Source organism: Thermobia domestica, chromosome 3 (assembly GCF_964235325.1).
Source record: "Thermobia domestica chromosome 3, izTheDome1.hap1.1, whole genome shotgun sequence".
NCBI lineage: Eukaryota > Metazoa > Arthropoda > Insecta > Zygentoma > Lepismatidae > Thermobia > Thermobia domestica.
The window spans coordinates 4,770,752-4,795,698 of record NC_137456.1 but is presented as its reverse complement, the minus strand read 5'-3'; the positions used below and the strand labels follow the sequence as shown (position 1 = coordinate 4,795,698).

General features: G+C 36.8%; 1 protein-coding gene across 1 annotated transcript in view; it reads right to left on the bottom strand.

Annotated features, from left to right (window-relative positions):
• Positions 1-1,249: 1,249 nt before the first annotated feature.
• The window catches only part of BHD (folliculin), a 31,057-nt gene continuing 7,359 nt past the window's right edge, over positions 1,250-24,947 (bottom strand). Inside the window, exons 3-8 of the mRNA XM_081753986.1 lie at positions 22,155-22,301; positions 17,611-18,091; positions 15,446-15,693; positions 11,077-11,296; positions 7,055-7,157; positions 1,250-3,492 (exon numbers count right to left, since the gene is read on the bottom strand). Of these exons, the coding sequence (XP_081610112.1) occupies positions 3,315-3,492; positions 7,055-7,157; positions 11,077-11,296; positions 15,446-15,693; positions 17,611-18,091; positions 22,155-22,301 (1,377 nt within the window). The 3' untranslated portion in view covers positions 1,250-3,314. The remainder of the gene's footprint in view (positions 3,493-7,054; positions 7,158-11,076; positions 11,297-15,445; positions 15,694-17,610; positions 18,092-22,154; positions 22,302-24,947) is intronic.

The window sequence follows — 24,947 nt, the reverse complement described above, 5'->3', positions numbered from 1 at the left end:
CCGGTTTTTGCGTCTTACTAGCAAGACTCACATATTTCTATGCATGCATTTTGCATGTTACTTCTCAACTCACAATAGAGTTACTACAGAATGGCTAACACCATCGAACTCCTGGTAAAATTTCAGTGCTATGTGATATGTCATATAATCCACTTTTTCTTTTACATTGTGAATCCAAATTTAAGATCGCCAGTTTCAATATGACGACCATGATGTTCATATTCCCCAATATATAGCAGATCTTATCATGTATCAACTACTAAACATTTGACCTTCTTTTCTGTGGCCATTCAGTAATTCCTTAGCTTTCTGTGTTGTTGAGCCTTACGGTCGGCCATATTTCTTCCGGCGCTCATGATTCTCCATGTTGCCCTCAGCCGCTACAAATTTGCATATGTACATAGTTTCACACCCTCTTTCATATCTGATACATGTCGTTCGGTAACTCGAGTACCCCATTCGGACCCTTCCCTGGTAAGATAGGATTCCTTCCTGTATCTAATAGATAGGCTCCCTCTTGTATCTAATACTCCTTTCTGTATTTAATGGATAGAACTCCTTCCTGTATCTAATAGATAGGACCTCTTCGTGTATCTAATAGCCAGAATCTCTTGTATCTAATGGATAGTATTCCTTTCTGTATCTAATGGATAGGACTCCTTTCTGTATCTAATACATAGAACCTCTTATTCTATCTAATGCATAGGACTCTTTCCTGTATCTAATAGATAGGATTCCTTCCTGTATCTAATAGATAGGATCCCTTCCTGTATATAATAAACAGGGCCTCTTCCTGTATCTAATAGATAGGACATCTTATAATGGATAGGACTCCTCTGTACCTAATAGATAGGGCCTCTTATTCTATCTAATGGATACACTCTTTCCTGTATCTAATAGATAGGACTCCTTCCTGTATCTAATACATAGAACCTCTTATTCTATCTAATGGATAGGACTCTTTCCTGTATCTAATAGATAGGACTCCTTCCTGTATATAAGACCCCTTCCTGTATCTAGTGGATAGGACCCCTTCCTGTATCTAACAGATAGGACTCCTTCCCATATCTAATAGACAGAAGCCCTTCCTGTATCTAATAGATAGAAGTATCGATTACATTATCATAAATAGATTATACACAAATAAGTTAAAGAACTGTAAAACTAAATGGACTTCTTTTAATTTATTATGCAGACATGTCTAGCAAATTCGTTGGTCGTGAAGGCATTTAGCAAGGAAAGTACAATATTTAAATCCAAAAATAAATTTATATTACTACAAAATCTACAACACTTTATACAATAGGAACTCCAACAAAGTCAATATACAGGTAATATCATTTCTTAAAATATTTTGATCTAAACCACAACGAAAACAACTCAATGGGGAAATATATAATAATGAAATCTGACACAAATATTATCATACATTAATCTTACAAAATAACATTACATAATTCAGTCTGGTACAATCCCGTTCGAAAATAAAATAATTGTTTTCATTTATACCTAAACAGTACCTTAAAGAACATTATTAGAGACAAAAAAGGTATTTTTATAAAAGAAAATATCTTCGAAGTTCGTAATTGATTCTAAGAGCTCTCAAACTTTAACAGACAATCGCAATTCATTTTAACGTGGCTATTCACACACAGATAGAAAACAAAAAGAACAGCAATGGAACATTGGTAGTTTTACTAGTCTTACTGCGACAATTATTCATGGTGTCTGAAGAGTTTCTGTGCACTGAAATTAATTTAAAGTAGTACTTGCCTATTCGGACGTACAAACATGTCTACTTACACTTCTGCACATTAGTGCATAGACAAGATCTTTCTTAAAATATAAATATAGATGCACTTTGGTTTACAGGCAAACGTTACTTAGAAGTAGCATGTATTTAAAGTGCATGCCACTTTAAATAACCCTGTACATAATTCAAAAAATAAATATTCAAATAAAAGCATTTTTAAAAGCTTAACTTTCCGAATAAGTATACACCTCGTTCAGTAATTGAAGGAGTAAAGGATGAGTAACAAAAATGCTATTTTCGGAAACATTTGAGGCTGGAGATGCGAAACATAGATATGACCAATACATTATAATATAAAAATGTTATCATTTCTATCGTCTGCTATAAATAATATTTCCATTTTCTAATGTATTGATCACTTCTATCTTTGCTTCTCCAGCTTCGAGGAGCATTTGACAAAACTACAGCTTCGGGTTCGCCTAAAAGACAGTCTTTTTACTAATTGACAGCATCAAAAGAAGGAAAGTACTCACTGTACAATCCTTTTTCTAAAGTATGCAGAACCCGATTTTCTATCATTGGCTACTACGTTATCTAGTAGAGTTAGTTTTATAGAAAGGCAGAGAAACTGGTAGCTTGGATTACAAGGTATATTGAGGTAAAAATACAATCATTTTTACTGTAAAGTGTGCACATAAAAATACATGAAAAAAGAGTTGACAGTAATATGTCGTGTTGAATCCTTGAACATTAACTAGCCATTTTCAAATATGTTGCTAACCACAATAATAAGTGGAACACATTCAAATACAGATGTGCTCAGTACCCTTGGCGACTGTCCATGGAGGGACTAGAAAAAATTAAATCTTTGAGTTTTACGTCCCACAATTATGCCGGCTAGGGTAACGGAGATGGTCATGATGAAAAATAAACGAAATGATGGAATGAAGAAAGTGGAAGAAACGGAAGACCCCCAGAAAATCCACGCACATGATGTTTGTCCACCATACAGTTCACTCGGCGCGAGCTGGTACCCCATGCACTAAAGGTGAACGCTCTACCACTGAGCCACCGCGGCCCAGCATAGAGGGACCAGAATTGCAGCAAGTATGTGTGAAATTCAGTAAACTTTGATGCAAATGTTCCGTATGACGCATGAAGCCTATGTCGCGTAACGTTTGAGTCGAACACAATGCTACGAATGTTACAGCAAATCAGATTGAACTTCCATCGAAAATTACGCAAAATCCGGAAGACTGCCCACATTTACGGACATCCATCACGTGAAAATGATACGGAAATGCATTCGTATACATCGTCTCATTGCACGTAAAATTGTGAGTCAACTGAACATCACTATAGGCTTGGGTCATACGATTCAGCAAACGTACGTGTAATATGTTACCGCTAAGTTTGTGCAATGTCCCTCCGACAGTACAGAAAGAGAACCATGTAAGGACAAGTAAAGATTGATCATCACTTTCAACTTAGCACCTTCAAGAATTAGAAAATTAGACATATGTAGAAACACCTGTCACAATCAGCAGTCTTTACAGACACTTCACACAGCCTCAGCAACTTCCAGAGCTTCGGTGTTTACACAGCTGTTACTACAAGCGCCCCAAAAGTCTAGAAGTTGTCGATCATGATCATGAGCTCCTAACACTTTCATCAGCTGAACTACTTCTGGAGAATTGCGATTTCCTCCTTTTTGGGCTCTTGCTATCACTTTTGCAATGCTGGAAACACACAAGAAACATATGGAATAATTAGCATTTTAAGAAAGAAAAAAAGTGAAAGCAATAAGATGAGCAAGTACTTACATATTACAATACTAATATACAGGGAGTTTCAAAATGAATATCGGGGTTTTAGGACTTTCAAGTATTATTACAATTAACGTAAAATTATAAAATAATATATCAAATGAAAGAGCAACTCTAAACAGTTTTTGTTACAAGTGTTCAATGTGAGCACTTGCACACACACGGTACACATCGACTCGATAGGAAAGTTCTTCCCAAACCTTTATCAGCATGTTTGGAGTAATTGTTGCGACAACTACTTCAATTCTGTTTCTTAAATTCCTCAATCTCCTTAAAATTCTCCATACAGACGTCACTGGACTTGCTAATTCACGACTAGCTTTCCCAATTGATTTCTTGGGGCTACGCGTGAAAAATTCTCTCACTCGTCCAACACGTTCTTCAGTCACTCTTGGCCGTCCCCTACTCTTCCCTTTGCACAGACAGCCGGTGTTTACAAACTGATGGTACCATCTGCGAATATTATTAGCAATTGATGGATTGCAATTGAATACAGAAAACACGTTGCACTGTAACTACAGATACAGCCTTTTGGTCGCCATCTTTGCTGCTAGCGCTTTCTAACGGCAGACAAAGGAAACAGTGCATGTGTGCATACAAAACTGTTTGAGTTACTCTTTCATTTGATGTACTGTAAGTTAATTGTAATAAATACTACAAAGCCTTAAAAAAACTAAATTTATTTTGAAACACCCTGTATACTATATAATTTTCATTTTTATTTGATTTATTTTTGTGATGCAATATAAAGGAGAAGAGTTCAAACAAAAATCTTAAGTCCTGTTTTTCAGATACAGAGTACAAGTTTCAGTAATTTAAAACTTTTTACTTAAATTCCATTTTAATTAACTTTTATTCATGTACGTAGTCAAAGTTCATTTACTCTATAAAAACCGAGATCTCAGTTCTTCATTATACAGGGTGTCCGTGACGAAACATCCCACTTTGAAATGACTATAATACAGTATGTATTCGATACATAAAGAAGATTCATATAGCAATGGATACACAAAGTCTTGAAGTTCTGTTTGTACAATCACACTGTTTCTACATGAGCCCTATGAGTGGCACGGAGGATGTCTAATCGATGCCCGATTTCTTTCCAGATACCCTTTAGCATCTGTGGCGTAACTGTCTCAATTGCAGCTCTAATCCTCTCACGAAGCTGTTACAGAGTTATAACTTCAGTAGAGTACACCCTGTCCTTAACATATCCCCACAGGAAGAAATCCAGGGAAGTAATGTCAGGCGACTGGGGTGGCCATGAGATTGAGACAGTTACGCCACAGATGCTAAAGGGTGCCTGGAAAGAAATCAAGTATCGATTAAACAACCTTTGTGCCACTTTGGGGCTGATTGCACAAACAAAACTTCAAAACTTTGTGTATCCACTGCTATATGAATCTTCTCTATGTATCGAATACATATTCTATAACAGACAGTTCGAAGTGGGGTGTTTCGTCTCGGACACCCTGTATAATAAAATGACAAAATCGTAAGAAAAAGGAAAGTACGATTATAAAAAGTTTCATATTCTAACTACTCCAGCTCACTAGGAGATAAGAAAATATTAGGATATGAAAGACGTTCTTGGTTTTATACGTGAGAAAATTTCAGCACTACGCCAGTCAAATAATCTAGAGCATAAGGCTAAAAGGAATTAAAGAAAAGGTAGTCAAGTCAAGTCAGAGTGCGATTGAAAGGTCCTTTTATCGAGAAAACAGGAGTTGGAAAGCTTACAAATAACAATTATTTTGTTGTTCATGTATAAAATGAAATTTGCCTATGTTGGTCAGATCGGTTCAAATGAAAAGTACCCCACTTACAGAAAATAATTGTAATTTGAGGGGAAAACTATTATAATGTGTAATACACATTGTCGATTGTTAATAAATGGGAATCAATTGCAATAATCCATCAATTGAAACCGATTGCAATTAAATCTAGACATTCCAATGCAACTGAATGTAGTGCACAAGTAATTTAATTTACACAGTACTTACTTTCAATTGATTGATTCAATGCAATTGCTTTTCATTGTTTAATAGTTGTCAACACTGTAATTGCGTATATATTACAGCACATAGATCTGGTCATATAGCACCGTATAAGATCACTCAACCTGTCAAGGAAAAAGGTATGGAGAGTGTTTTTAGCAGTCGATGTTCTGTCGCTAAACCGTGTGGCATGACAGACAGATAAATGCTTCCCAAGGGAGATGGAACCATAAACATAATATAACAGAATGTGACAGACCCCCTTTCGGGTTTTCTTCACAAAGACGGCGGGCAGATGGTCTTTATCTCCAATACATGTATCTTGTTTCAAATCTGTGGACTGAGTAGCGTCAAGTGGACAAAGCAATGTACATACATCTTTTTATCTGCACTTTTAATTTGTAACTTCACTTGCAATCAACATTAACAATTAATAATAACAAGTTCCAATTGCTCCACTGCAATTAACAATTAAACGTTTCAACTGCTCTTTTGCGATTAATAATTAACAGTTGCTAGTTTTAATTTCCTGGTGACCAATTAACAAGTCACTTAATTTTAATTGTAAATTTTTCGATTGAGTTCGATCATAACCACATTTTTAGAGGCTGAGAACTTTAAACTGGCAACGCTGTTTCCTGTGACAGTTGATGTTCAGTTCTCGTTTGCAAATTGTGCAAATTTATTTTAAAAACCATTGTTCAATTCGACAAACTCATCAGGCATTGCGTACATTTGTACATTTTACGGTGCTTATAATCGTCCATCAGAGCGATTAATTCGAGAAACTATGGATCACTTTCGCAATACGTTTACTCTAAACGATAATATGCATTCGGTGGAATCACTGGGCCGTGGAATCATTTGTCCATATATCTTCAAAAATGATGTTGGTCAGAACGTTACAGTCAACGGTGGGCAGTACAGAGACATGATTACTAACTTTTTCGTGCCTCAATTGATAGAGTAGTTTCAGTAGGAGGCGCCACAATTAATTTAGTGAGAAAAACATTTGACGGACGATTAATTTCAAGAAATGGACCTGTTAACTGGCCACCTCGTTTGTGCGATTTGAAGCCATTAGATTATTTTTTCTGGGGATATGTAAAGTCGCATGTCTACGCCGAGAAACCAGACACAATTGAGCACTTGGAAGCCAATATTCGACACGTTATTGCCGAAATACAGTCTGATTTACTGCAAAGAGAGTGCAAAAATTGGACCTCCAGATTACGCCATATACGCGCTAGCCGCGGTGGCCACATGCTCGAAATCATATTCAAACATCAATGCCATACAATGATCTGTTAAATAAAGTCAATTTCATGGTTATTAAAAACATGTTTTATTTCAACATAAAAGTTCTCCGCCTCTATATATATATATATATATATATATATATATATATAAAAAAAAGTTTACAAACAAGATCTTATCATCAACTTTTTGAATCGATCTCAGAACGCGAATTTACTTACTTCAGCCATTCCTCCTTCAAAGCAACAAAATGATAATGAAGTACGCTTTCATTCAAAACGGGATTTTCCAGAGCTTTTTCTATCTTCACAAGGAACGTCGGACCTGAGAAGAGAAAAGAAAACCCTCAGATTCATTAAAAAAAGAAAAAGAGAAGAGAAGAAAGAAAGAAAGAAAAAGAGGAAACAGCTATACAAAATAAAATAATAATATACCGATACGCATATGTTTACACTAGTAAGAATTTGAGAAGTGTTCAGATCTGATCAGTAGATATTGTATAAATCAATATCCCAATTAAATTGGTGAGATAATGGAAAATTTATCATTTTAAATTCGAAGATGGGAGACAAATTGCACGTACAAGATCTGTCCGAAAATCCACAGTTTTCAAAATACTTCAAAGTCAAATTTTATGCAGAAGAGACATCCGTATTTGCGCGAATATAGGCGCACCTAAACTTTTGACACGAAATTATAGAAAAAAGTAAATCTCGAATATAGACCGCAGTACTAAATTTACGAGAAATTTCAATTACACAGTACTTTGAGATGCATCTCTCTTCCTCCCTTTCTTTAACTCTCGCATAACTAAAGCTGACTCATGAAGATGATCTTCTTTATGATGGTGACTCTGAACAGCATTCTGGTTCGTCTAGCGAGAGTGAAGAATCAGACGCTGGTGATGCTGAAATGCTGGGAAGTAATTGTCCGTCATTTGGGTGGCTACAAACAAGCTGACACAGTTTTGCGAAACAAAGTTGCTTTTCTTTTTTCAATAACAGCTGCTGTATATAAATATTACGTATATAGTATATATGCTGCATAACAAAAGATACGTATTCCTGTTAATAAAAGTATTAAGTGTACAAGTGCTTTTCGTGCCAATGTAAGGTGTTACCAGTACCCAATGAAGATGGCAATTTCTGCGAACAAAATGTGCTTTTCTGCTGGTGTACGAAAGTAACTGTAGTACCTTGTAATGGTATTAATTCCAACCCACAAGATAAGTGCACGTATCATTTTGAATTGACGATTTATGATCTGAGGGGGAAAATCTCGATTATAGGCCGCGCCATGATTTTTCAAGCCAAAATTTAGGACAGAAAGTGCGGCCTATATTCGCGCAAATACGGTATGTCCCTTCTGCATAAACACAGTGTTTCCAGTGACTCTGACAATCACTGAAGGCTCTCTGGAACGCAGAAACTGGAATGCTCTTCAGCTACCTTGTTACGGCCTCTTGAATGGCCTGTACCGAGCTGTGCTGCCGTCTTTTCATGACCCTTTTCAGTTGGAGAAAGAGGTAGAAGACTGCAGGAGCGATATCTGGGCTGCAGAGTAGCTGGGAAAGCTGTGTGATGCCATGTTTGGTCAGGAAGTCCATGACAGCAAAGGCGGTGTGACTCGGCGCATTGTCGTGATGAAGCTTCCATGATCCAGTGATTACTGGACGGACGTGGGCGACTCGTTTTCTGAGTCTTTCCAGTACTTCCACTAGAATGCATTTATAGTCTGACCAGGCGGTACAAACTCTCTGTGAACCACTCCTTTGCAGTAAACAATAAAATAAAATAAAAAAAACACGTCAATTTCATTTTTAAAACACTTGATCGACCCACCGCATCACTCTTATAAGCAGTCTTATCATGTCATGGGTCTCAATTGTAGTTTTACCCAACTTAACGCAAAACTACACCGCGTTATACAGCTCTAACAAAGGATTCATTGTGGAGATGAGAAGGCACCTTGAAAGGGGTTCATCATAAACTCGATCAACATTCTGTGAAGGCTTCGAGACGACTGGCAACTGGTGCGCTCGTAACTAAGATCCCCCACCACCCAACCAGCGCAATAACATCCCCCTCCACGACGTTTTGGTGGGAAAAAATCAGTCCTACTATTTCCCAGAAGAACCCTGTATATAACTTCGAGTGCTTGTAATTACAACTACCAAAAGTTATTCCTGTAATGTTTTAGAAGAAAACAACTCGTATTTTAAAAATTTCCCACAATACATAACTTTAAGTTGTGTACTAATTCTGCCCATATTTTTCATATCTCCAGAACAGTTCGAAAAATCATATTGCTGCAAACTTCATTGTGTTCTTTATTAAAAATTATAAATTCAAAAAAAAAAAAAAGTCAAATTTTCAGTTCCTTGTAACTTTGTTTCTATTTATTCAAAATGCGTCAGATCGTTCTTATAGTATTCACTTGTGTTATTACTACTATAAAGGCCTCCAAAATTTGGAAGTTTCTGGTACTGTAACGTTCTTGGTTTGTCACACTGAATAATAAAACTGTAAAGGGATTATCCGGTTGCAATGATGTTAACAGACTTTGAGGGGACATGGATGAAATTCAGCACAGATGTAGAAGAGACTATGAAAATTCTACAGGGTGTTTCAAAACAACACCGACAAAGCTTGGGAGGTGATTCCTGACACCAAGATAAGACGAAAAGTATACACCAACCTAGGTGCACAAATGCGTCCTTTCGGAGTTCCATCCATAGATGGAATCCAAGATCCATAGCATCAAATCTATGGGACCTACCGTAGTCGGGTCAAGATATCACTTAGGAACTAATGTGTGCGCTGTCCAAAACTACATGTTTCAGAATCCTAAGGTATTCACACCAACAATTTTTATAGAGGGAGTTTGGTTACCGGCATATAATTTGAAGTACTCACAAACTACCTCTATAACACTTGTAGCGGAAGTACCGCAGGATTCTGAAACATGGAAATTTGGATAGGGTACATACTAGTTCCAAAGTGAAGTCTTGACCCGACTACGGTAGGTCCCATAGTTTTGAAGCTATGGACCTTTAAAGTTTATTTTTTCATGTTTTCGGCAGCCTATAACTCCGAAATGAAGCATTTGTGCACCCAGGTTAGTTTATGCTTTTTGTCTTATCTTGGTGTCAGGAATCACCTTCCAAACATTGTCGGTGTTGTTTTGAAACACCCTGTATAATCCAAAAGCAAATTGTCCTAAAATGGATAGAACATAGCCAAAAAAAAGCACGAAACACTAACATTAAAGTCAATGGAAAACCGGTGAAAAAAATTAAATCGTCCACACATCTTTAAAACTATAACAAGGGATGGTTAATTGAAAGCTTATTGCAAAAACATAATGAAGAGCTTAAAAACGATGTATAGCACGTAAGGTAAGTATGGACAGAACATTGTCAAAAGTCAAGTTGTTTAAGTAAAATCAATAATAATGATAAAGTATATGCATCTTCTTCAAATTACCCAAGGCACCCCAACAGAGGTTACGTGCTTGAAATATCTCAAACCTAGAATTGGAATCTCCAGACTCGATTTAGCACCCAGCATGACTTTTGACCTGATCATGTGACACAGTCTAGTACTTATGGCAAACCGGATAGGCACTTTTCGTTCAACACGTAGATTTGAAATAAGTAATAACCTGACGTAATACCTTTTGAAAAAATAAATTTTGTGTTAAACTACCAACACTGTCAATGTGGTGGTATTGAGAGTATATCAGTTGACTTTCCTTGTTGATATTTGGATTGTATAAATTTTTAGTGTTTTCCATTAGTTTAAAAGCAAGAAGGCGTTTCAACGTATGTGGTCGACCCTATAAATTTAACTTGTGAACTTGGTTTTACTAAATATCAATAAAATAGCAATATTTCCCTTAATTAAAACGTTAATATTAAAATAAAAAGCCTAAAGGGCATAATCGTGAGACGTTAAACTCGAAGATTTCATTTTTCTTTTTACATTAAGGTTATTGTTCCCGTCCGAACAATGATTATTTCTGCTAGTACAGGAATGAAGTAGAAGATAATCTGTTCTTAGGACGTTGAAACAATCCCCACAAAAACGTTTCTCGTTATCTCTATCTCTAACCGCCTTTTCTCTGATACCTGTCGACAGACAGAAGGACGGACAAACCTGTTGTAGAGGACCTTTCCATACTATTTATGCATAGCAAAGTTTAACGTCTAAAATTAATACCTGATTTTTCTCGTATTACTTACATTTCCTGGGGAGTTTCCCTCCCCACCTGATTATGAATCTATAATTGGTCAAGACAGTGATATCGCCGTCTTCCGGAAGAAGAATGTCCAACCTTAGTATATCTGGACTAGGCTGTGGGGCAGCAACTTGGGGTTCCAATCCAAGTAAATTACACTTGCAGCTATCTAAATATTCACTTGAATAGTAGACTGGTCGATAACAATCTCTTGGCACTAAAACCTGTAACAGTGGAAGACATTAATATTGAATGTGTCTTGAAATAATATTGCACAGTAGTACAAGTGCTGTGAATATTACCGAGCTTCAAGCACATCTTCAAATACCTAATTTATGTTAAGAATTGCAATTACTTTTTTTTAAGAGTATATAATTAAACAACATAATAAATCTGAACTTACGCAAGATACATACAGACAGAGGGAGAAAAACAGTTCTGCATTATTATTTTTATAAAAATAATTTTTGAAATGTCAATAATATAGGGTGCCCCGGGGTAATTATGAGACAAAAAGTCAAATTTTGATGTATCTCGAAAACCACTGGACGGAACTTCACGAAACTTACACAGCTTAATTCTCCCAGTAGATACCTAGAGCGATTTTTCTGTATGTCACAAGTTTCTAGAGAAAATTAGAAAAATCAACGTCTGAAAATTACTCCGGCTCGGGGCAATTTTGAGACAACCCGGGGTAATTATGAGACAAGGTTTTCTACTTTCTGCTAGATATGGTGAAATATTACGACACTTCAAACAAAGTCTGTGATTATTGTTTTATTACAAGCATTTGTATTGGTAGTTGTTTATACAAGAGAATAGGGTAAACATTTTTATTGACTGTTTACTATGACAAAGAAATTGTAGTAAATATTAAATATAGATAATGCCCTGAAACAGCATACCATAACATTAGTTTTACCCACAAAAAAATTAAAATAAAACAAAACAAATTTTACTTGTTTCCTCATGCTATAGGCCGCATATCACAACCATTAATTAATCTTATAGATACAAAAAGGAAAGTAACTTTAAAGAGTGAACACATATATTCATGAACAACACTTACATAACCCAAGTTCACCATAAAAAATGAAACTGGAGCCATAGCTACATTTTAGCTACAAAAAAATAAAGTCTCTTTAAAAGAGTGAAAACGAAATATTCATAAATAAATACTAGGCCTATATCCCAAGACTTTACAGATTCACTTTTTTTTTTTCTTATAGTGACAAAACTAACAATACCAAAAACCAAAAACATTAACATCGAAAGTGCATACACACACACACATAAATATATTAGTGCAAGAAGTCCACTAAATTTACATATTTTGGATTAGGCTGCATCTATTTTAACAATAGACTATAATATTGGTAAGAAAAACTAAGTAGGACCAAACTCTTGTAAGAAATTGCAATCTAAATAGCCTACTCCTAAGATAAGAAACCAACCAATATGGTTGTCTGTTCAAAATCTGATTTGAATCATTTCTTTTCTTGAGTTCAGAAAGCTAGAATACTTCACTTTTGCATTTTTTTCAATGCTGCAAAGATTGATTTTTACCACTTTGTCATAGTAAATTATGAATGACTCAGTGGTTACAGGTCCATAAAATATAAACGATGGAAGAACTTTCTCTATCTGCTCCTTGCATGGCCACCAAAACTTGTTTTCATTTATCCAACGTAGAAATCGCAGCTGTATTCTTTTAATTGTTCCAGGTTTATCATTCTGTCTCAGCATTTACGATTTGGCCATAATTATAACGATCTTCGTAATAAACAGAAAAACAAAATGAAAATATTAAACTGTCTCATAATTACTCCGGAAATTTAAAACTTGACCTCAAATTTCTGAGGTCACTGACACATTTTGTATTGGCCAAAAAAAATTTAACACCGTAGGACTGTTGTTTTGGGGTACATTTTAATACCTGTAACTTGCCAATATTCCCATTCTTCAAAGATCTATGCAAAAGTTTGCAGTGGTATGTCAAAAGTTGAAACAACTTTTTGGCAACACTATTTAAAATCGACTTGAAATCATATGTTTCTAAGATATAAAGGAACAAATCGTGCTACATGGATAGAAAAAGGATTGTTTTCAATAGCTAAAGCTAAAAATACCACTTCTGGAAAAAAACTGGCCAAAGTGGGAAGGTGTCTAAAAATTATCCTGAAAATCACTGTCTCATAATTACCCTAAGGCACCCTACCTTATATTGACTAAGCACTGGTGTAGACGAGGATTAAGTCATTAGTCATAGCAACTTTTCTTTTCTTTTTTTTTTTTTTCTTTCTTTTTTCGAATGGGGTATGACAGGACATATCGAATATATACGTTGGAAAGATTATGGCATGGGCCGTCAAATGGCCTTACCAGAGGAACGATGAATGTAGAAGGTCCTCTTTGGGAACAAGCAAAGCACAGATAACCCATCAGGGTGTCTACTATAATTCCAAAATGGAATTTCGTGACTTTTTCTCTCCCAAACAATAAAATTTCACAACATTCTCACGAGAAAATTTGGGTGCGAATGAGGTCGTATTTTCATGCATGCAATTGAAGCGTGCTTTGCTTGCGATTTGGTAGCGTCTACAGCCGACCATAGACATTTTTGGTGGTGGATTTTGACGTTTTATAAAACAAAATTTTCCAGTCTATACTTATATTTGTACAGATAAAAAAAAAATCGTGACCCAAAAGATAAATTTCGTGACCCTCTCTTGACTTTCATGACCGTTTTCTGATTTCGTGACTTTTTCATGACTTTCGTGACCGATAGACATCCTGCATTGATTTATAATCATATGAGCAACGGTTACACGAAACTACATGGCATTCCCGTACATTCGTATCGCGGAGAAACGCTACTTCGACGTACGCAAGTTGTTCCTCTGCGTGACCTATATTCCAGATCACTGTCACTCACCTACTGAATTTCGAGGCGTGCTCAAACACGCAACTCTATTCACATACACCACCTGGTGGAACCACTCGATATTACATGACATAAGCTTTCCAACGTGTACCTTCGATCTGTCCTGTTATGCCCCATTCGAACAAAAAAAAAAAAAAAAAAAAAAGTTGCCATGACTTAACCCTTGCATATGTATAATAAGTATCCTTATAAGGATTTTTTTTCTTATTCAAAAACAATTTCTAAACGATCGAAAGTGCTGAGAATTAAGTCATATGTTGTATCCTGTACAATGACAACGGCTTAACAAATTCTGTAAATTATGATGAGATTATGTGATCAAACTGACACACACACACACTATGTGTACAGTGCAAACCGTATCCGTTTAAAGTAGTTTTAAAGTGGAAAACAAGTCGGTTACGTTTCACATTCTGAACCTACATTCTGACTTCCGAACAATGAAATGAACAATGAAATTAGACGATTTCAGCATTCTCTCTCTCCTTTGTCAGTACCTCTTGGAAACTCATCTTATAGAAGTATTTACATTGATTGAAAACAAAAGCAAATTTAAACTTCAAAAACTCCGTATAGAAATTGAATTACTCATCTAGACTTTCAATTTCTAAACAATGGGCACACGAAAACTGCAAAATGAAATTCTGAGGAATGAAAAAACTTTCATGAGAGTTTCGGACACACATATTGATGAAGGTAACAATATTGCTGAAACAGTTTAGTAGAAGTTAAATAAATTTGGATGCAGTAAGATAGTGTTTTTTTTTTATTTATTTATTTTTTTTATTGCAGATTATATAAATACGAGTACAATAATATCCTTAAATAAATATTCTGTAGTTTTAAGAAATATTATGAGATATCTTCAATAGGAAAAAGAATTATACTTTCATTACGACAAGTTTTATGCTATTTACACTATTGGCCTGTATATACCAAGTTTCATACATTTAATTTGTCAAGCAAGAAATGAATGCCTGGGGTTTATAATTATTTCAGTAATTGAATCTAATTCGAAGACTCTGTTACACTTAATAGTAATGGCATTTAATACTCTTGTTAATGAAGATTTCTTCTACGTATTTTTGTTGGTCTTAACGGACATTTAAACAAACAAAATCTCTGAAACACAGTTCTTGCAAAATAACACTAAAATCAGCTTCATTACAGCATCAAGTGTTGCCAGATAATTCCAGGAAAATATTTCCTGACCACAAAATGAAGAGAGCATCTGCTCTAGTGTATAAAAAAAAAAAAAAAAAAAAATGTTGCAAGGAGTGCCTAACACCATCTGACCCAATCATTGATAAGGCTTATACTATGTATTTGTACTGCATTTCTGTATATTGTACTACTAGGAACAAATGATTCTTAAAACTTACGGACCTGAGTGAGTAAGTACAATATGAAATAGCGCTAGAAGACCTACCTTTAATGATTTGATTACGCTTATAACAAAGGCGCTTGGTTGTCCTCGTACGACCACTTGATTCCCAATCACCAAGTTATAGGCAAGCATCAGGAACTGTGGATGCCCAATCAGCTGCCGAAGCTGTCGGACATTTGTTACAACAGGCTCTACTTGATCCACTTCACAAGAGCCACTCGCTTCCAAGTCTTTCTCTGAAGATTTAATAGTTTCACGAGTGGACACTAGCATGAAGCCTTCCTCGGTTTCTGGAAACAAATCAAAATGGCGTTTCTTAGAATTTTACCAAAGTGTTTCATTGGTACCGTCGTAGTTAGGTACTTACCAACTCTTGATGAGAAATTCAGTGTCATTAGAAACCTAACTTCTTCTAACCTAACGCAACAAAACTTTAAAATCTTAATAGATCATTAACCAATAGAATAAATTCCTCTGTATACGCCATCATAAACTCTTACAAGGTAACGAAGTAACAAAAATGTAAGTTACCAACTAATACGTTGCATTTATTTTATTACTACCTGAAATATCCGTTCTTCCCACGGTACAATAGGTTTATGGAAAAAAGAAAGATATATCTGAACCCCTCACTCAATATGGAATTATAAAAACCCAATTCGACCCAAGTGCTAACTATCATCAAAAATAAACTCAAACGGTGTCATTCTTTGCGCAAGAAACCCCCCCCCCCCACACACACACACACACTTTCGTTAGGATACGCATTTCAACCAAAGTTCAACCAAGTATAAAAACCGAGGTTAGCCCACGTTCAATGTTCAAAAGTTCATTTTTTATGGTTCAATCATTTCCTCACTTGAGACATTTTATAAATACTAAATAAGAAACTAAAATATTATAGAAATTTCCCCACTCCTTTCCTCCACAGCGAAATTTTCCAAAACGCTCGAGCATGTAATAACTTATTTTTAATGGAGTCTATATACCAAGTTTCATTCCCCCAAACACGAGGGGTCATGATATGTCCTACTTTAGACATACATTTAGGATACGTGTTTTAACAAAAATGACAAGATAACAAGTGACTTCCGATTCATAAGTGTCAAACTACACAGACTTATAAACTATGCGAATTCAATACTCAGATGTAACCCTATCCATCATGACTCTGGAATTCACTAAAGAAATAATTAACTCTTCGGACTAGAGTGTATACACTTATTTACTAAAACTAAAACACAGTAAAACGGTTTCGAGTTGACTTGCGTTGAGTTGATTTTGAGTTTAACGTCCTGTTGAGCAGCGAGGCTATATGAGACGTGGACCTACTGATTAACGTGGAATCCGAACCACATGAGTTCCCGCCGGGAATCGAACCCGAGTCTCCCACACCAAAGGCGCGTACGCTAACCGCTTAGCCACGGAGGAGCTCCAATATAACGGTTTCGAGAACTTAACATTATCTTCGTCAGACACTAGCTGAAAGAGATATCTTCAGAGCATAAAAATATATACTAAAAGTGAAAGTACTAAGATTCATTGTTTGTATGGGAAGCCACCTGAGTCTTACTTCCTCAGGCCTCATCTGTTGGCCACCTGCCCTGACTTAATTATCTTTCCACCTGTGTTTACCTTTTCCAAACATCTGTAATCTACCTGTTGTTTATAATTAACCAATCACCATAAGAACTTTCTCTTAGTCCTCCCTTGATGCCTATTAGATAAAATTTAAAAATAACAAAACTATACTAAATACAACTGATTACAAATATAACAATATAATAAAACAACACTGACAACGTCTAGGAGGTAATTCCTGACACCAATAAAAAGACAAAATGTATAGACCAACCTGGATGCAGTAATCTGTGATTTCGGAATTATAGGCTGCAGAAAACATGAAAAAATTAACTTTAAAGGTCCACAGCCCCAATACTATGGGACCTATCTGGTTGGGTCAAGACCTCACTTAGGAAGTATATGTACCCTATCTAAATATCCATGTTTCAGAATCCTGCGGTACTTCGTGCGAATCCTCCCGCAATTTTATAGAGGTAGTTCGTGTGTAGTTCAAATTATATGCCCGTAGCCAAACTCCCTCTACAAAAATTGTTGCGTGAGTACGTTAGGATTCTGAAACAGGATATTTGGTTAGGGCACATATTTGAATAACAGAGTGTATATATAAAATTTGAATTAATTACCTTCTTGTTGCTCAAAATCAAATGACCAGTCTTGCATCGGAAGACCATCAACTACCTTCTCCTGCAGACGACTAGCACCAGCCTTCAGCATCCATGTAAACCATGTATGAAGTTTTGCGAATACAGATTTATCTTGGGTAATATCTATTAAAGAACGGATTGGCTTTGAGCTTTGATGCTTGAGAAAATTCTCCGGATCCCCAGCCGCTGTCAGCCGCAACGCCCGCTGAGGACACGCGGCTTGTTCAGTGTTATAAACTTTATCTGCTTTATCTTGCAGTTCACTAATCGCACACTTGACATTGTCCACAAAGAAAGGCCACGAATTTAATAGAAAAAACTTGTCTCTCATAACAATAATAATGCTATACCATCTGTGGAAGCCTCTTGCTTGAGAATCTTTCAGGAAAAATGTATAGCTTAACACATTTGACCTTTTGTCTTCACCAAAAAATACAGGACCTTCCTTCCCAGGACAAACCTACAAAGACAAAGATATTTTTAAAAAGAAAAGAAAGAAATATACATAATGTGGCCAAATCTGAGAGATGATTGTAATTATTTTATTAAGAGTAAAGATATTTAGTCAAAATGTAACAAGTATAGTACTGTGCAGTGTTCAAAAAGAAAGAAAGAAAAAATGGTCAAAATTCACGAACTTAACAAGTGGTATACGATACTATGAATAATATAATCCAGTATTTAACAAAATATACATTTTACTACTTAGACTAAACTAAAGATTAAACCTTAATCGTTTAAGTTTGAATTATGCCAGAGGACTGAGACTGAGGTATGTAATTTTGAGAATCAGCTACGTTTTCAGCATAAAATATTTTCACTATATAAAATACCTGTAACCCCACTTTATATATGAGTGAGTCATATGTTCGTAGCGTGTTCATGGGTAATGTTCAGCTCCCATCACACTGTATGGTCCTTCTCCAACGTTCCACCGATGACACGAGCTCCTGACGATACCAGGCTGCAGGCTTTGAAGCAAAGTACTCAGTAATGCCCGTTTCCACATCATGCACGGAATAGAATTGTCTGTCTTGCAGGAAGTGTGCCATGGAACGAAACAGATGAAAATCAGATGGCGCAACGTCGGAACTGTAGGGGTGTGTGATAACATTTCCACGCCAACCATGTCCGCAATTTTCTGGCGGACCCTTCTTGACCTGTGGCATGGAGCGTTGTCAAATTGGAGAAGTCACTTTCGGCGCACCAATGCTGGATAACAATGGCGAAGAATGTCGTATACCCGTTGCAGCTGTTCAGCATACACTGTCCCATCTACGGCACGACATGTGGAACGAGCTCCCAGTGCACAGAACCTTCCACATTCCTCCACACACACAGCATTGTCTTCTCTTCAAAACGCCCCCTTTGAACCACAGGCTGCGCCTCGGTACCTGGTCGAAGCCATTGTTTCCCGGTGTCAGAATAACAAAGGAATATGCACTTTTCATCATTCGTGATGATCCTCCGCCAAAACCTGTCGTCATTTGAGTTTCGAAGCAGTTCTTCACACAGGGTCACACGTTGTTGAGCTTGAGCTGGAGTCAACTCATGGAGAACCATTCTCGGTTGCCTGAAGCGAAAACCAAGTTGATGCAGATGACAAACGACACTGATTTGTGATGACTGGACCTCATTTGCCAGCTCCTGGGTTTCCGTCCACAGCGTTCAGGAGGGCATCGATATCCGTCATCACAGGGCGTCCACATTTGGGCTTGTCATTGAGACTGGTGTCACCAGCCCGAAAACGTTGAAATCACTTGCTAGCTGTGGACGGGTGGACAATACTTTCACCTTCTACGGAACAAATTTCCTTGGCGGCTGCTGCTGCATTCAACCCGTTTTTCAAGTAATTGCGCAGGAATTTCTCCTCAGCCATTGTCCTGCAGCTGTACATTCAACGAGTAGTTCCTCCCACACACGTTAGTGGTGTGATACGACAGACACGTGACACGCTTTCTACCACCACCATCTTTAACTGTTCTACAAGCAGCACATGGTTTTATGGTATCGATTAGGCGGGGCCACCCAACGCTATGAACATATGACTCACTCTCATTTTACAATACTATATTCCAATACATGAATACAAAGAACACAACAGAAAATAGTCGCATACTTGAAACATAATGAATTAGACAAGCGTGTCCTACGTGACATGCTTTCCAAAAGTGTTTCTTATTACTCTTTGTTTAGTTGGTTGTTTTAGAACCCCCTTCAGTGTCAATTTTACATAAGATGTAAATCTTTAGTTCAACGTAGAATAAGAATTCCCAACAGAAAATAAACCATATCTTCAAAAATAATTAGTACTAACCTTTCTTGTATTCCCAAGGAAATAATATCCAATATTTCAGATACATTATCAACTGCCCATTACCAAGGACCGTAGAAGCTTGCACATGTTACATTTTTCATTTAAAAAAATTCCACTGAAGTCGAAGATTTAAGTATGTGAAGATCCTTGTGCTGAATATATTTTCAGTCTCTACAGTCCTTGATAATGGATACTTGATAATGTGTCCGAAATATTGGATATTATTTCCTTAGGAATAAATAAAAAAAATGATTAGTACTAACTTTATTCGGTAAGATGTATTCTATTCGCTCTATTAGTCATTATAATCTACCTGTATATCTCATTTACTAAAGGTAATCTGTAGTCAGCGTCCACGTTTCCAAAGCATAGGTAGCAACTGCCCTCATTAACTCTTTCTGACCGTATGATTCCAATTGGAATCACAAACTTTCTTGGCTTACATAACGCATATAGACCCCATCGTGCCGAATGATCCCACGTTGTTGCGTCGTAGTTTTAGCTTTTGTCAACGGGTGGGAGCTGTTTACGTTTTGTCAATATCGCTAGTTCGCGTGTCCTTAACATATAATCCATTGAAATAAAAAAAAATAAAAAATCATTTCCACAGCAAAATTCAGGTGAGAAAGGGTTAATGTTTTATGCGTTATATATTTGCAATCTTGTATTCTTCGATATGAACCTGCTCTTAAATATCTGGAGGTTAGCATAATACGATCCGTTTCCTACTTGTAGTATCCTATCTTGTATACATGTGACCATTTTGTTTCCGCTGTCCATTCATTGTCTAAGAAGGGAAGCTGCTGACTATCTCAAATACTATTTGCCCTATTTGACTTCTACCTTCATCTGTTTCTAACTCTTCAAAACATCTCAGTTTATGCTCTGACCTTCTTACAAATACAATATTATCAGCATGCGCATATCTGACGTCATTTTTTTTTTTTTTTAAATCACTGAAGGTGCTATGATTGACAAGCTATGATTGGGGCACGGAATGTTATTAAGTTTCTCCACGAAGAGATGAATGAAATATATGGGGGAGAGGCTATTGTGAGATGGTATCCAAGTAGAAACAGTAATTCCAAACTGGACACACGACTACTGGGGACGCCTCTAGATCTGGAAGACTATATTTCACTAATAATGCCACCTTGACGGAGAAAGTTGAAAAGATCATAATGGAAGACAGAAGGATAACCATTGAAAGTGTTATGTGTGCAATAGGCATGAGTTATGGGTTTGCCTGGAATTTCATTTACAACCAGTTGCATCTTCAGAAAGTGTCAGTACAGTGGGAGCCACGACTGGTCACATCTTTCTAGAAGTGAAGTCGCGAAAATGATGCAAGAGAAATGTTGTATCGCTGTGAGGTGAATGAAGAGGATTTTTTCGGCAGACTAGTGGATGAAGTTGGATTTATCATTATGACCCACAAACAAAGCAAATAATGAAAACACTCCTTCTCCCCCACCCTTAAAAAGGCACGAGTGCAGAAGTCTGCCGCCAAAGGGATGCTTGCATTTTTTGGGACTGAGTAGAGGTCACCATGACAGATTACCTACCACAGAGGAAAACTATTACTAGTACCTATTATTCCCATCTCCTCACTAAATTACGAGAGGAACTGAAGAAAAAACGACATGGATTGGTCACAAAAGAGGTGCTGCTGTTGGCAGACAATGCACCAACTCATTCCACCCATGCATCCATGATGAAGGAAGTGGAATTAGGGTACGAAATATTGCCCCATCCTCATACTTACCGGATCTAGCACCAAGGGACGTTTCTCTTCCCAGAAATGAAGCGCCCACTCAGAGGACGTCATTTTGACAGTAGATATTACTTCATTTCTAAGGTTGAATTGTGGTTTGAAAACCAATCTGCAGATTACGGAAAGGCCTTACGGAAAGTGAAGAAGTGCTGGGAAAAATGTGTCGCTAGGCACGGTGACTATGTGCAGGACTAATACCATCATGGCGTCAGAGTTCTCCATAGTGGGTTTCTTCTAAGTGATTGCATGGCCTTTTTGATACCCACTCGTACATGATCCACAAAATACCTGACCGCAAAAACTGCACACAAAACAGACACTACAATTAATTTACATACATCGCCTAAAATTCATGTCAAAGGTTCATGAATATTAACAGCACAAATATCAGTCAACAGAATCTGGTACAGTTATAAGAAAAGCTGCACTCACCTCACAACTAAGGCTTCGTACACAGGCATGTCTAACTAATGTCGCTACCTCATGATGAGTTGGAGACTGAGTACTTAGGTAACTGATGCGAGCTTCGTGGTCATTGCTTATGTATCCCAAACCGGTAGATTCAACTGAGTGGCAACTCTAAACGAAAGAGAGGGGGAAAAAAATCAGAACTTCTATACATACCAAAACCCATCCATATAAAGCTGTATAACTTACAGATAAAATGATGTGATACATGGATTTACAAAAACCAAGATATCAATACTACTGAAGTACAACATAATTTTGTTTGTCAGCTTGTTAGCAAAGCTGGAGCAAAAATATTAAGTATCGTCAGTGCGCTTGCAGTTTATTATTATTATTATTTCAGCGAATAACTCAATGACAATAAAGAATATAAGACATTTAGACTGTAAACCAGACTCCATCTACAAAATTCTATTATACGAACTAACAGCTTCTACAGTTCCATCCTCGAAAATGGAAATATGGCCATCAACAACATCCGACTGGAAGGTACGATATTCGATGTAAAAAAAGAATAGCTGAGAATACTCCAAGAACATTGTCAGAACGAACTTAAAAATAATTATTTTTCTTATTAACTTCTACAGGCTTTATACCAATTGTTCTAGATACTTTATTATTATACTGATTAAACAAATCTTGTAATATATGTATCCATTTATAATTTCCTTGAGTACTAAATTTTTTATACATGTTTTGTTTAAGAGTTCTGTTAAAACGTTCAGATGGCATTTAGAATCTTCCGCAACTGGTTTCATGGCTCTACAACAGAGTACCTTGTTTTTGTCTAAATTGTGACAAAGATAGAAAACAACGAGCCCTGCGGGGCTTCTAATCCCCCTTCGCTCGTTCACCTATATTTTGAGCAAAAAGTAACATTGGAGATCTTATATGTGCAAAATTGGGGGAGAAACTAAAAGATATCCAAATGTTTTACGATATGTTGTTTTATTACGACACACGATCAGAATGAAGGGCCCAAAATTGAATAATTCTCAGCATATCATCTCTCTATGACTTACGGTTCCAGAGATACGGCTACTTAAATCTTCAGAAGTCGGGACTTTTTTGGCCAATATCTGGAAAACGGTAAGAGTGACGCGATTTTTTTTTTTTTTTTTTTTTAATGTATCAGTCTGCTCGGCGCCATCCTGGTCCAACAAAAGACCTACTTGCTGTCAGTCCTTTACAGGAGACCACAACAGTAAGTTCTCCAATTAACAGGAAGAATATCCATAATATTCTCAATTTATATTCCACCAGCACGATTAGTTAGTTTTATACTCACTTATATCTACAGAGAACCCCCAAATGAATATCACTTCCTTATGCAGAAAACTTGTGAAATTAACATCGAACACCATGAATCAACTCACGTCCCAGACATAACCAAATCACTCTTAATAAATCATAGTATTACAGTTTTCATCAGACTCTTTATCTAGAGGAGCTCCTCCGTGGCTAAGCGGTTAGCGTACGCGCCTTTGGCGCGGGAGACCCGGGTTCGATTCCCGGTGGGAGCTCATGTGGTTCGGATTCCACGTTAATCAGTAGGTCCACGTCTCATATAGCCTCGCTGCTGAACGGGGCGATAAACTCAAAATCAACTCAACATTATCTAGGATTTCTACTGTTACAATAAAAGAACAACTAATAGTGCTCACATTAACTGCACCCAAAACGTAATGACTGCATTTTGTTCCACAGAATCATGATTTGCAATTCACCTGTAAACTAACATTTCAGTTTTAGTCATGAGGTTAGGTACGAGTTAAACAGCATTTTACTTTGTTGATTGATTTGGTGTTTAGCTCCCTTTCAGCACTGAGGCTATATTAGACGTAGACCTACAATTGAACGTGGGATGTCAACCACATGAGCTCTCAGTGAGCATAGAACCCGGTCTTAACGTATCAAAGATACTTATGCTAACAATACAGCTATGAGGGAGCACCAGTAATATTTTATATGGGATCATAGAATGGACCGCGCCTAAACTTCGAGGAAATTATTTTTACGAATATCCACCGATATCTAATTTCAAATATATTAATACGTTACTAGCTGAACCTGCGCTGTCTACTCAGCGCATCGTTCTGTTTGACCATGAATCTCCTTCCCACTGTGCAAGTCTCCTTACTCACATTTGCTATGTATAGATGTTGAAGTGAGTTTGTAGCAAAATCTGTAGAAGTAACACGATATAAGTGGATTTTTTTCTTTTTTCCTTAATAAATCCATATCCGTCCGAGTACACCTCATTGCGTCTCTTGAGGCCTTCGAAGTTGCCACCATGCAACAGGTTTTGCCATTCAGATTTAAGCAAAGCATCTGCAATCTCCGTCAACCCGCCATACGTAACTTCTCTACTGATTGCCTAACACCGTAGATTCGGCTGCAACAATGTTAATCTTATGGGCTCAAAACGACCCCTAAAAATGTTGAATAGAATAATAATGACACGGTTTTTGAACATTTCAACTGGACAATCTACACAAAATTTGGGATCGACCACTGAAAACGGGACGTTTCTAGTACTTGTGGTTTTCTAGATCTCATTGTCGAAAGGATTGCGGACAAACATATAAACCTACATTTTAATATATAGATAATAGTAAAGAAAGAAGGAATTCTGTGAACAATAAGCCTTCATTCTCTAATAGGTATCTAACATACCCAGAAAAGACAATAAATTTCTTTTAGTATTTCAATGAAACTAATATTAGGTTCTTCGAACATAGTATTTGCAACTCACAG